The following is a 13,688-nucleotide window of genomic DNA, read 5'->3' as shown; positions in this document are numbered from 1 at the left end:
TGCAACACTTCTCTCCACAGATGAAATGTTCATGATATTATTTTCAGCTTGACTTCCTGTTAAGTATCGAGAGTATCTTTGTGTCAGAGTCATAAATAGGTCATGCATTAAATTATGTTACAATGTGTTTGATGGCTACTTTTGCAGCTGTTGCCCTTAATCCAAATGAGCCAGTCTCTATGGCAACCCTGCTTTCATTGGTTCAACTGACAGAGTTTGTGATGCTGATGCCACGTTTTATGGCATCTGTGCCGTCTTCATGGGTGGAGTATCAACAGGATCAGCACCGGCTTTACCAGCACACCTTGGTAGATCCTCTGTTACACACCAGGACATGGAAATTGCGAACAGAAAATAGCAGGCAAGTTATGTCAGGGCAACACAACCTAATCAGAGGTGCCATCTGGTGTCCTTTGTTGTGTCATCATCTACTGGGCTATTGTACATTACGCCAGCATTTTCCAATAAATTTAGTGAAACAACAGCATTAAGTAATATTCAAGCACTATTAGTGGCATTTTCTCGGAAATGTTATTCCACCCTGATACAGTGGAATAGAAAGTGAGGGGAAATCAGAAGCTAATGCTATGTCAGTCTAAGGTTAATTGTGTGTATTTAGTGTTAACATTTTTCCTTCACTGTTTCAGGTTTTTGACCAAAGAACAAGTTGCAGAAATTGTTCTCCCAAGATATTGCCATGTGGGCCATGTAGACGTCAGATTTTCCTTAAGCCCTATGACCACCCAACCAGCTACCAACGTTTACCTGGTAAAACCGCCATATCCTAGCTCCTTTAAACTCAGTCACAGGAGTTATCCACTGCCATTACCAGAACGTCAGAAGAAAGGAATACTAGCTTCGGCTCGAGAGCAAAACACTATAGTGTGTGGTCCTGTGAGCCTTAAAATGGGACTTGATAGTACAGGGCGTCATGGTCGTGTGACCCTTACGAGTCCAGAGCTGATCAAATACAGCAGCAGGATTCTGTTGCTAGTGTTTGACAGTTGTGGTCCCGGTGAAGATTTGGCTGAGTTATCAGTAACAGTGGCGAGGTTCAAGAACAACTTCCCAGGGGAATGTCACAAGTTGAGGACCAGTTTACTGGAAGACAGCAGCCAAAGACTGCTTGATATTGTTGTTGGATGTGAGCCTGTCCAGGGAGCAGTTAAACCTGATGATGGGAGGAAGTTGGCTCTGGAGCTTCTCTGTTGGATTGCTGGTGTCTATGTTAACTGGAAGACTGGGTAATTTCATTTTTTGAACAACGGCAATGCATATATCATGGCTAGAGAAAAGTCCATTTGTGCATGATGTTATAAAGTCTCGCTGTAGCATAGATGATTGCTCAATTTGTTAGGCTTAGAAACTGTTTATGATGACCAATTTACACTATCAACTCAATTGTTTAAATCAGATCATCTATTAATAATCCCTCCTCCATTGATGCAGTTCCTCAGTTTCTTTAGAAACTTACCGCCTTAACACATACTGTATGAACTACCTGTAATTGTTATCAACCTGTGGAATGAAAACTTGTTACTTCGAGGACCTGTTTGCCTTAATTTTGGCAAATGGCATTATAGAAATTCAGTACTGTATTACCTGTTTATTTGTAGGGTTTTGTTACTCACCAATCACAAAGCAGGTATTTAATGATATTAGGACTGAAGGCTCATATATGTTCTCGTGATATTTCTGCAGGGAGAGCAACTTGGTATGGGATGTGGAAAATTATCTTCCCAAGTTGATTCGAACATGTTACCTTAGTTGTGGACGTAGCATTGCTCACAAGTGTAGCAGACTGTTGATGATGTGCGCCAGGTATTTCACTGTTCGTACTTCTCTTTATACAGTAGATCCGAGTGTTTTGAAGTTGTGGTTTCCTTCGTTGCAGTACACGAATTAGGAAACCGCAAATGCATTTTTGTAAAAAGTCTGTCAGTGGTGAAGCCAATTTGTAGCCCCTTACATGTCATCAATTCAGTGGCCAACCTTCTTCGCATGTACTAACGTTGTAATACCTAATTGGCTACATTTTATCAGGTTTTCCATACAATTTACTAGCACCTTTTACACTGTTGGGTGGGGTGAGATGAGATGATCATTGTTGTTGTTGTTGTTTTTATTTGACATTGACTGTTTCCCCTATTCACTTCATAGGAGAGCTGTGAACCAAAGGTCTCCCACTGAATCCACGTCATCCTTCAGAAGATCTTTACTAAATGCGATCCTGGATGTTTTGCAAATAACTCCATGCGCTGTTTCGTCTGGTGCAATACACTGGCTGTTTAAATTACTTGCGGGATTTGCTGCCCAGGCTGATTCCACCCTCACTAGTTTCGTTTGCCTGGAGTTGTTAGAGTTTTTATCTTCCAAACTTGCTTCTTCAAGACTGCGAGAGCATCAGTTATTGCGTGCGAGGTTGGAAAGTTTGTTTATTGTAGAAGTTTAGCTCCCATTCTCTTCACATTTTGGTGGCAAATGATAAACGGATACGCGTTTGTGAACAGTAAGCTTCAAATAGATCTTTATAGGTTTTCTGCAATTACACTCTGTATAGTATATGCAGAACCCAAAACGAAAGAAGACGAAGTGAGGGCAAAAACATCACAGACTTTGTGAATGGGTTGTAGGAACATCATGGGCGAAAATAATATGAAATATAATTGATATCTGACTATGAAATAACTGAGATACTCTGAGCGCCCTGATAGGTCAAAAACCATTTTTATTCTTATTGCAACGGTAAACCCCCGACTCTTGAACTTTTCTTGTGCTCTCCCAAAATCCCGCGTGGGCTATAACGCTGGTGAACTGATAGAAAGTGTGACATATTGCTTAAATATAATTTATAATCCGCATTTGTTTGCTTCCGATCTCTCTTGTTTCTGGGTCTACTTGATGCACCAAAGGGTACTTACAGGGGATCAGGGGTAATGCAATAGAGAGAGGATTCATCCCAGCACTGGTTCCCAGGTTCGATTTTAGGACCAGGCTTCTAGTGAGAGTCATGTTTGTTGGTGATGCTCGACCTTTTCTTCGAGTGTTTTTCTCGGGCTTTTTATTTTCCTTCCTCCACAAAAGCCAAACACTACAATAACTAATCTCACATGGATAACAGTGCACAAATAGGCGCCCTCTTGGAGGTTCATTTCTAGAAGCCTATTTGTTTTATATGTGCTTTGCATTCTTAAAAGTGAACATTAGTTTGTGATTTTCATCAGGTATGGTCTGTATGGCTCCCCATTAGACCCTGTCCTGTTTGATGCTTTGCCGCAAGCTTCTACCAGCCAGCAAAGTTCATCAGTTGTTAATGCTCTTAGTGGAGTGCCGCTGACCGTCAAGGTATCATCTTCCTCCGGAGGCTCCGAATCCAATTCATGGAGCAGTGTGAATTCACCGCTAGCTTGGCAAGGCCTCCTGGAAGTCCAGCCCCTTCATTTTGTTTGCTGTTCCACCAGCGATGGAGCCCGAGTGGAGAGGGGTGACAATCACCTACTATCTGGTGGTAGTCTGGGACCTTCAGGAACGCCGGTTCATGTTCCGATGATGTCTAGTGGGATGCCGACCGGATCAGCTTTAGCGCCAACACTGCCAACTGTATCAGCATCTCTCGCTGCTTTGGAACAAGAGCTCCACATGCTGAAGGTATCTTGCCACAGGAGAGAAAACACTTAGGTTTCTGAGAGCATATGACTAGCTTAAGGATAATGTTGTCTTTGAAATACATTCAAAATTATATTTAGAGAGTTTAGAGCTATCGCTTCAAAGACAGCATAAAAACCATCATACCCTGCACAAGTCGCATCCAGGCCCTTCTGTTTTCTTTACCGTGGAAATATTAAATCTGTCTAATTCGCACGCTAGAACGCTAAAACATTTATCACTTCATCCAATGGACCTTTTTTTTTATTTGACGGAGGGTAGTATCATTTTAGAAGTGTTTTTTTGCTGTATTTTGTTTGCCCTAGGAACATATTTTTGCATACTATCTGCCTACTTAAAACCCACGAAAAAAATTACCAGCTTTCTCTTTATGACAGCTACATGACCTTTTGACCTCTGAGGATGACTAACATCTTATTTCTTCTTTCAATATCACTCCTGGATAAGACATTACGATCACGAGAATAAAGGAAGTGATCCTCCAATAAAGAAGCTCTTGATTTTTTAACAAATTAAGGGAACAGTATGGAGAACATGCATACTGATGTCAGGATGTAAGGGGGATTACTCTGTTTTTGAAATTTTGTAGTATTACTTATTAGCTCCCAAGACTGTAAGCACAAGATTCCTAACTGGCTTGAAAAGAGACCTTGTTAAAGGTTTAATGTCTCAGATCTCCATCGCGTCGAGTCATGAGTAATGTCTGTTTATCAAGCTGACATCTTTCTAACGTTGAACACTGGAACTGTTCGTAACAGTTATTTGAATGCTTCCAACGTTTGGCCTATTTGGTCATTTTTTACACGAACCAAAAACTGACTCCCTTTTATTAATTTCCTGTAGAAAAAATTGTCTGTTTTTTTTTTTGTGTGTGTGTGTGTGTGTCGTGCAGCAACACCAGCTACAGCTAGTAAGCCTACAACAACACAAAAAGCAGTTAGAAAAACACAAGAAGGAACTTGAAGATATGTCCATGTGGCCTCTGTTTCCAAAGACCGTATACAAACCTGGTAATGTATGGTCAGCTCCACCAAGTGCTCCCGCATTTCAGCCAACCACAGCTCCCTTGACTTCCACCAGTGCTCCTATCAACTTGGCACAGCACAAGAAACAAGCAGCGGGCGCAAAGAAGATTGAGAGGGCAAGTGGTGGCCCTGTGTCCCAGCCTATCCAACAACACCTAATGCAGGTAGGATTGGTGGATTGCTGCTAGTACTTAAGTGCTAAAGCAAAGAGAAAATCCTGCAAACTGGAGCCTATCCTAGTCTCACCTTTCATTACTATCAAGGGACACCCGCTGTTGGAATGTACGCACTGAATGGTGCATAAACATATTTCTTGTCAAATTCATGTCTTGAATTATCATCCAGGAGTGTTGTCAAACATTGTCCATGAGTAGATCATGAACTTCAATGAGAACTCGGACAATCCGATTGCACCGTGCAAAGATACTACTACGTGGGTGAAGAATTTTTTCTCATAGACTTCATAAGCAGAGAAAATCACCATCAAGGGGTTTTGGGAAGGGAGGATTGGTTGGAAGGAAGCGTTAAAATGGTAAGGAAAGACCAAGAAATTAAAGACAATGGCGAAGAACAGCAATAATTGACTCCAATTTCAAATGGCCAACTTCAAGAATTGCCAGTTTAGCCCTGTAACTCGTAAGAGTTACTAATATCTTTTTTTTCCTCTCAGTATCAATGTTACATCAAACAGTAGTCAAGTAAATAGTGCAAGTAAAGGAAATGACTACCAACCAAAAGAGCCGTTGATCGTTCAACATGTTCTCCTTTTGAATACTATAAGAAATGTAGAGAACAGTATGGAGAATGTGCACTTTAATGGTAGGATGTAGAGGGTTCACAGTACATGTTATTGTTTTTCCCTCAAAGCTCCCGCAGCCACAGATGTTGGTGATCGACCGTCTCCATGCAGGAGCCCGTCATCATGTTGTTTTGGACTTTGGCTGTGTTGTCCAGCTGACAGATGTGTTGATTCCTCAGTGCTCAGACATCATGTCACTTTCCATTGATCTGTGGAGTCAATGGGATGACCCAGATGTACAGCGGATAGCTGTGGTGTCAGACATCAACCTTTGTGCTTTTGTTCTCAAAGATCTTTTGCCTCCTCCAGTGTGCCGCTATGTTAAGGTGAGATGATTGAACATCGTTGCGTATGGTGAAATATTACTTCGTTTACTCACGAGTTAAATTATTCAATGTGAAATCCCAGCCAATTCCGCGCACAGAGCTGCAACTTCTGTATTTACTCGATCACAAGCCGAGATATTCGTTGAATATTTTGCCTATCGGGTGCCCCGCTTGTTTGAGCGCAGCGCTCAAATTGAAAGAAAGAACCTTTTATCTCTATAAGTGATAAGAAGAAAGTAGTAACAGACCCGTTCAAAATATCCTATCTCTCTTTTTTGTTGGTTAAGTGGGCTTGCCCCGTGCACACACTTGCTTTATATTTGCCATATCAAACTGAAAAACATGCACATTTGTCAAACCGGCGTTTTCAGGCAAAGTTGCACCAAACTTTTGTTTAAGTTATATTCTTCGAATAAGCCCTCATCTGGGAACAAATGCAGGGTAGCTTTTACCTCACATACGGCGCTTTTTTTTTACACAAAAATCTGCTGCTGCAAACTGAATTAGTTTGGCTTCACATAACGAAAAATCTACTCATCAGTCTATTACGCCACTTTTTTCTTGTTGCAGTGGGACTCGTTCAGAAAATCATCGAGTAATGGCTGATAACATTGAGGAGAAAATATTTTCACAAACCTTAGACCTTTTTTTGTAATCGAGGCATAATTATTGGTGCATTTGCGCCAGAAACAAAATTGCACTCGAGTTGGAACTTTATATGATCTCGATTATCTCTTAAATATTCTAAAAGAGGAATTCTCAAGCAGATTTTACTAATATTGATAACATTCATATTATTTTCTTTATTTAGCTAACTGTAGTTGGAAGGCCTAAGACAAATGCAAAGGCACGTGTGAAGGTTGGAGAATTCTATGGTCATCCACTTTGTCGTCAGACAACCATGAGTGGGGAAAGTCAGCTTCTTGCTACAAGCTGCCAAGACCAGCAGTGTTTACCAATACTACTCAACCTCCTAGAAGACATCCACTGTCATTACAACTTGGCGTGCACACAACTGCGGACCCTGCTGCAGTCCTCTGAACCTCGAACTCCGAGGCCAGACGGATCTGGAGCTGGTGCATCTCTCACCGAAGAAGACAAGAAAGTAGAGAAAGCTTACAACCAGTGCCTTAACCTGCAGCACCAACTTAACCTGGTGGAAAGGTCTATTACTAGACTGACGTCTAACACGGAAAGCAATAGAACAATTCCGTCTCTTGATGAAGCCAAATACGATCATTTGCAGGTCATCTGCAACTGTTTAATAGACACAGTGGTGGCATTAATGGGTGTTGGTCCTTCATTAGAGGGTTACCTTGCTAAACCCAAACTAACGCTTGAGTGGCAGCCCTCTCTAAGCCAAGTGACTCCTACCATGTGTGAAAGCCTGTTTCGTAACCTCTGTGTTCATGGTTCTCCTCAAAAACGTGAAAGGGTTGGCGCTCTACTCTTGAATGCTTGTGGTAGTAAGCCATGGTGGGGCGAATTTTTGTCCAATGTTCTGAAAGAGTTTTTTAGTTCCAGCCAGAAGTGCACGTTTCCCCAAGAAAGGTGAGAACCATTGTTTGAAAGAGTTATAAGTTCATTCTCTGTAGGAAATCACATCGCAGGTTTGCCTTGAATTGAGTTATCGTTGTTGAGATACTCCTGATTATATTTTTAAAATTTTTTTGTATGCTAACAAAAAGTAGCATGTAAAAAACTATTACTCAAAGGAAGTCGTCATGACCGTACATATTTGGTTGAAAATATGTCTTGGTTAAACATTGAATTTTTTTAACTGATATGTATGGTTCAATGTAGTGATTATGAGAGGGAAATAGTTCCCAGGTCTCTACAGTTTAAGAATTAGATAATTGTCGTATGTCATGGTCGTGGGGCCTTACCTTATCGATCTTCCTTATCTCCCTACGATCAATGGTCAATCATAGACTCATACCTTTTGATGATTTTGCATAATCAGACTGTTTGCAGTATTAGTGCGCTTGAGCCAGCAGTCCCCTTCAATTGAACTGGTGCTCACAAGTTTTCTGAGCCTGTTAGATGGACTGCTCCTCGTGAAGGACCTCAAAGTGGACCTGGAGTCTGCAGACCTGGCATTAATCAGTTGGTTGTTACTCCTCTTGCAACATGTTCTGGATACTTGTATAGTCCAGTCTGATACAACTGCTTCTACGAACGGTTTGTGAAATGTTACATTGAATAAATTGAAAATTTGGTTTACGACAAGAGCTGTGGATGAAAATCACTTATGACATTGCATACTTTTTTTCTTGTCCGCAGCTACCGTACCGCTCACGTGTACCGTAGCATTACACGCGCGTGCAATTCCACGCATTGCACGTGCGAAACACGCACGCTGTGCCTCACTGCACGAATCTGCGTATAAAGAACTCCACACGTTCACCTTCACGCAATGGAAGGGTATGCAATTCCCACGAATTACAGGCAGTGCTGCAATACACGCGAGCGATACTGTAGATATTGCGGTAAACGAGTGTCTAGATCTCTCTACCTCTCACACTGTAATGTAACAGTTTGTGCAGTGGCTATAGAAGGGTAAGTCCGACCATAGTCTTGGGTGTCATTTCAGGTTTGACAGTAACACTTCTTACTCCTTATAAACCTGAATTGCTTATGAAGTTGACTGTTTTACTTCTTTGCGTCAGAAAATGGGGAAAACTCCAAAGGATCGAATGGTAAAAACAGCGGTACCTCCTCTCCGATTACTGGCAAAACCAAGTTATCCAAGTCCACAAAGAGTAACAAATCTTGCAAGCGAAGCAGATGGGACTTCATGCTTCCAACTATACCGACTCTACCATCAAGTGCAAGCAGTGAAAGCAGTAGTTACTGGCACAGACACCTCAAGATGAGCAAGGGGACTTTGGCAAAGAAACCTCAGATGGACTACCCACAGGGGCTTACGAAAGGGAATGGAAAGCAACCTTATAAGGTAATGGTGATCCAAATTGGTATCCTGTCTCAAATAGCTTTAAAAAATATCAAATACCTTTGATAGCTGTGGATGAACGCTTTTTTCTTAATTTGTTCGTCAGCACATGAAGGACTTGTCCAAACTCCGTCGCCATGTTGATGAAGGAAAACCTCAACCTGAAAAGACAGCTTCCCAGCCAACAACATTTTCCACAAGCACCCCTCTGCCAGCGGTCACAACACTTCCTGTCATGCGCAAGATGGTCAGCTTTATTCTGAGTATGGATTCCTCGTGTAGTGTTGAATTGTTCTTGGTGGCATGCAAGGTGAGGTAGACTTAGAGTCTGAGTACTACTGAGTGGGTCATACTTCGAACTTTCATGTGAAATAGAAAAAGGGTCGAGTTATCGAGAATTTGGAACAAATTATTGGAAGCAAAGAGAAATAAAGAGTTTTCTATATGCCCCTAAAGTGTACACAGAAATTAAATTTAAGTATAGTACATAGCCCGGTCGAACGAAAATTGAAATTTGAGGTAGGATCCAATCAGCATACGTAGCAATGAACTCCTAAACCAGCGAAACCTGAATTGGACCGATAAATTTTGTACAATGCCAAAAGGAGGCAAAAATTACACAGCTGCTTTAAAATAAATAATTCAATAAATGTTTGAGCTCCATAGGATAAACCTACATACATCTAACGAAGAGTGGTTTGAGTTACCGAGAATAACTCTGTCACGGAAATCACACAGACATCAAGTTTGGTTCGAGTTCATTAGTATAGGGAGGCACCTTGGAACATAGCCAATCAGTTCACAGGATTTCGCACCTTAAAAGATGGCAATTTTATTTTTCAATGTCCAATACATGTTACAAAATTCTTGCAGAAGTTACCTGTAAATGTAAGTATGGCCCAATATACCAGACATGACAGCATGAGGTCAATAAACCACAAATTGTGACACTTTTTTTGTTCTCAGCAGGGTAGAGGTATGGTGGTATTTTGTGTCAAGCTCTTTTTAAGACGTTGGTGTCAAGGCACATCCTTGCCCCAAAGTGTTTTAACTGCCCCCAGCCCTGTTTGGTCTCACAGCCTCAACTATTTTTTATCTTTTAGGTTGTAGCTCATTTGGCGTGTGTAAGTGACCCATTCATCAGCCTTGTGGATGTCATCTCAGACGATCAGCTGGAGAAGCTGCTCAGGATGTGTGTGATGCCAAATGGGATGCAATCAGCTCACTGGGGAGGCCCATGGGCATCTCATGCACTCACTATTTTGTTACAGGATCTACTTGGTAAGGCCTATCAATGTAGTTTCAAACCACGTTTGGCTAGGATACCAAACTTTCGATGTGTCTGGACACGAGTTGGTAAACTGGGTCGAGTTAGCCTCTCAGGCCGGTCCAAGTTACAACCAGCTCGCTTGGGTTCTCGGTGTGTTAGTTATATTTGATCAGATGAAGGAAATAGCTTTATCTTAGTGGCCTTGTATGGAACACCTCTGTGCTGATTGGAGACACTGAAATTGCTCAAAAAAGGGGATTTACAAGTCGCTAGGGATGTAGTTAAGTGAGGACGACTAGAAAAAAAAAACTACAAATAAATGGCGACGTGAGTGATTTAATTCAAGAATCTACAGATTTGAAGTGGAGTGCCCGCAATCACTGTGGCAGAGTTCCTCCGCAAGGATATAAATTATTTGTTTGCAGTTGTGGCTGGCAGACACCTGCATTCTTGTCACAGGTATTGTATTTAATAGTAGTTTTTTTTTTATCTTGGTAGGTGGACAGGGAAGTAAAGTTAGTGATGCTTCAAGAAATGTAACCGCTCAGACTCCTGCAGCTCAAGAAAATGACACAGAAAGTTCGCTCTTGTCAAAAGTGACTGATTATGAGAAGAAAGGCTCCTTGCTGACTATGGATTACGGTGATATATGTCCAAGTTATGACTTGCCTATTGAGCTGTCAGGCTGGATGGGAGATTTTGGTGAGATTGGTAATGGTAGCGAAATGCCACAAGCAACACCAGTCCATGAGAAACCATCGGTGCAATCTTCATGGGAGGCTAAAGTTGCTCCACCTCCCCCAATCAAACTGTCATCTGCCATTGATATGAGACTCGAGCTTTGTCTCGAGATGGAAGCAGAACGAGATCTTAAAATGTTGGAGCACCTTCAAGTAGATGCGATCGCTAAAGCACTGAGTACCACAGGATCTTCATTTAGGGGAACTACTGAACAATCACGCAAGAAGATTCCCAAGAATGGCAACAGTGCTGTGGTTGGAAGGACTCTACTAACATCCTTTAATAAAATATTCAATGACTGCGCCAGTGCGGATGTGGATGTTCCTTCTCTTCTGCAGTTGTGGCTGAAGATTCGACTGTGCGCTTCCAGTATAACTCTGGATACAGAATCTCTGAGCAAGCTACTCTCGCACGTGATACATCTTCCAGGGTCGCCTTCTCAAACGCTACAGCTTTGTCTGCAAGTCCTTACATGTGTGTCTGACGGACAATTTCGGAACTGTGCTAATATTGAATTCATTGCTTTTCTAAGAAACGAAGACCTTCTGCATTTTTTAGTAAGACTCTTATCTCAGATGCCGTCATTTGGAGGAGCGAACCCTCTTCCACCCAGTCCGAAGCCAGTCAAGGCATTTCTGACGTCGTTGCAGTTGGCTGTCAATAGTCACAACAGAGCGGAGCTTTCCCAGATTTTCCTTGAACTGTTGCTGAAGACAACGCTTGAGCTGTGTACAGAAAGGTGTCTTACTTTTGTCTAGAAAACTTCATATGATTGGGTAGTCCTTAAAAAGTGTAATTGGTTTCCTGAAGGTCTAGGACCTGGTATTTTAGTTAGTTTGTTTTTTTCATGGGCACGGTTATTGCCATAGTCTTATTTACTTAAATCAAGAAATGGGATATAGGAATGAATTGATTATGTGAGACCCTAGAGCAGTTGAACTGGTTGAACACCACTTAGCAGCACAATTAGTGTCTGAAATTAAAAATTTCAGCGCACGGCTTAAAGCTGTTCATCGTATCACAGATGTAAGGACGTGTTTGCTTGATATTGTTGCGTAAAAAACAAAACAAAGACAAACAGACAGACACAAACGAAAGTAAAGCGGAACAGTGCAATAATTCTAAACATGTGGTAAACGGGAACCGACCAAAGTGCTTTAATTTATTGCAGGCTTTCCAACAGAGGAGTAGTCCTTCAAGTAGATCCAGTTATCGATATCTTATTGTCAAACCCAAACACTGCGTGGCGTGAGGTGCAACCTGAAGTTTTCACAAGACTAGTGAAAGCGACCGGAGAGCTTGCTTTGGATCATCTTGCTCACAGGAGAAGTGTGAGTCTTCTTCCATCTGCGGATGTCCTCAGCGGAGCTACTGTGGATAAACTGGATGATAGTACATGGCTTGTTCAGCTGCTTAGTTTAGTGATTCAGATGTTACAGAACTGTGTTGTGAAACCACTTGACAATGATTCAAGTCAGACATCAATAGACACCTGTCATGGAAAGGAGTCGGATGATATTCAAGGTGTAATCAGCAATTCAACTGGTGGTTCTTCAGTGTCTTTCAATTTAATAGATAAACTGGTGTCCGACAAAGGGATCTTCCACTGCTTGTTGGATTGTCTAAATCAGTGTACTACAGATAATCAAGGGGTGTCGGGTTCGACATCTGTCTGTGAAGACAAGGTTTCTACCGATGAGAAGACCTCAAACAAACCTGCCTCAGTTGAGGATGGAGTGTGGCAAATCTTGTGGGTGATACAAAAACACGTTGGTGACCAAGGGGTCTTGGTCGATGCATTTCTGACCTTCCTGCAGACATGCGAAAAAGATGGTGTGGAGTGGTCTCCGGCGTCAATGAAGCATTTGTCTGTTCCCTTAGTAAAGCTGTTCTGTGGGACTTTCAACTCCTCTCAAGCTGTGATGCAGTTTTATGAAAAGGGTTAGTATCTAAAGGCGTAAATTAACCATTTTTCTTAGCATTTTTTGTCCACTTTTTCTTGGTAGGAAAACGTAAAAGGGTCAAGAGTAAGGAGCAAGGATGGCGAAGACTGGGCAGGTTGAAAAATTAGTCGAGGCTCCCTCAACAAGCGCAAAATGACATCAAGTGATTAAGACGCTCAGTTTTATTTTCAAAACTTCTGCAGTTAGACCATGACGAACTCAAGAAAAAATCAAAGGAAAAAGAAAATTGGTGCGATACATTTTTTTTGGAGAGATTTCTTATTAAAGACTATTGGTCATCTGGGCTATTTTCAGTAAGAAAAGGAATTCACTAGAATTATTCTTTTTCAATTCGATGCGTTGCTCTCGGCAGAGTTTCTCTTGCCTACTTATAATGTGTTTTGATTTTTTTCCGTGTTTACATCGCGTTATCTGAACACGAAGTGGCGATGAGAATTCACGACGGTTTTGCATACCTTTGACTGCGTCTCTGGTTTGCATATCTTTCAAGAATTATCTCTTACCCCCGAATATTCAGATGACTCTATTTTGATTAGGAAAAGGTGCTCTTTTTCCTCAGGAAATACTTCTATAAAAAAATGCGCGTGAATTTAAAAACGTCATGAATGTGATATCGCATTGCCATCTATACAACGCATGTACTGTCCTATGTTTTGTTAAAAAAAATTTGGGTCTTTGAGTTGTTGTTCTGTAGAGTTGTTACACTTGTGAAGTGTATTATTTATAATCTCAGGTGGCCTCGACATTGTGTGCAACGCTATCATGGCAGGACGAACAACATCATTGGACGGTTCGTCGCATGGTCTTCTCTTTGTCATGCAAGAACTGAACAGCAAGCCGAACAGGAGGGAACCAAGAGGGCTCTTAACATCCGTAGGAGAAGGAGAATTGGGCAAGCGAATGTTCAACTTTGCTCCTTATGGTGAGTGCCTTCGTCAATCATC

At 41.6% G+C, this 13,688-nt stretch overlaps 1 protein-coding gene across 1 annotated transcript in view; it reads left to right on the top strand.

Moving 5' to 3' along the window:
• The window catches only part of LOC131770684 (baculoviral IAP repeat-containing protein 6), a 42,042-nt gene that overhangs the window by 9,742 nt on the left and 18,612 nt on the right, over window positions 1–13,688 (top strand). The window contains exons 12-26 of the mRNA XM_059086397.2: window positions 148–361; window positions 648–1,244; window positions 1,702–1,821; window positions 2,161–2,421; window positions 3,225–3,648; window positions 4,559–4,855; window positions 5,559–5,816; window positions 6,628–7,367; window positions 7,780–7,997; window positions 8,486–8,772; window positions 8,876–9,079; window positions 9,873–10,050; window positions 10,538–11,519; window positions 11,952–12,721; window positions 13,478–13,666. Of these exons, the coding sequence (XP_058942380.2) occupies window positions 148–361; window positions 648–1,244; window positions 1,702–1,821; window positions 2,161–2,421; window positions 3,225–3,648; window positions 4,559–4,855; window positions 5,559–5,816; window positions 6,628–7,367; window positions 7,780–7,997; window positions 8,486–8,772; window positions 8,876–9,079; window positions 9,873–10,050; window positions 10,538–11,519; window positions 11,952–12,721; window positions 13,478–13,666 (5,739 nt within the window). The remainder of the gene's footprint in view (window positions 1–147; window positions 362–647; window positions 1,245–1,701; window positions 1,822–2,160; window positions 2,422–3,224; window positions 3,649–4,558; window positions 4,856–5,558; window positions 5,817–6,627; window positions 7,368–7,779; window positions 7,998–8,485; window positions 8,773–8,875; window positions 9,080–9,872; window positions 10,051–10,537; window positions 11,520–11,951; window positions 12,722–13,477; window positions 13,667–13,688) is intronic.

Source organism: Pocillopora verrucosa, chromosome 7, assembly GCF_036669915.1.
Source record: "Pocillopora verrucosa isolate sample1 chromosome 7, ASM3666991v2, whole genome shotgun sequence".
Taxonomy (NCBI): Eukaryota; Metazoa; Cnidaria; class Anthozoa; order Scleractinia; family Pocilloporidae; genus Pocillopora; species Pocillopora verrucosa.
Note: the sequence above shows the minus strand (reverse complement) of the source record. Positions and strands in the feature narration are given on the sequence as shown.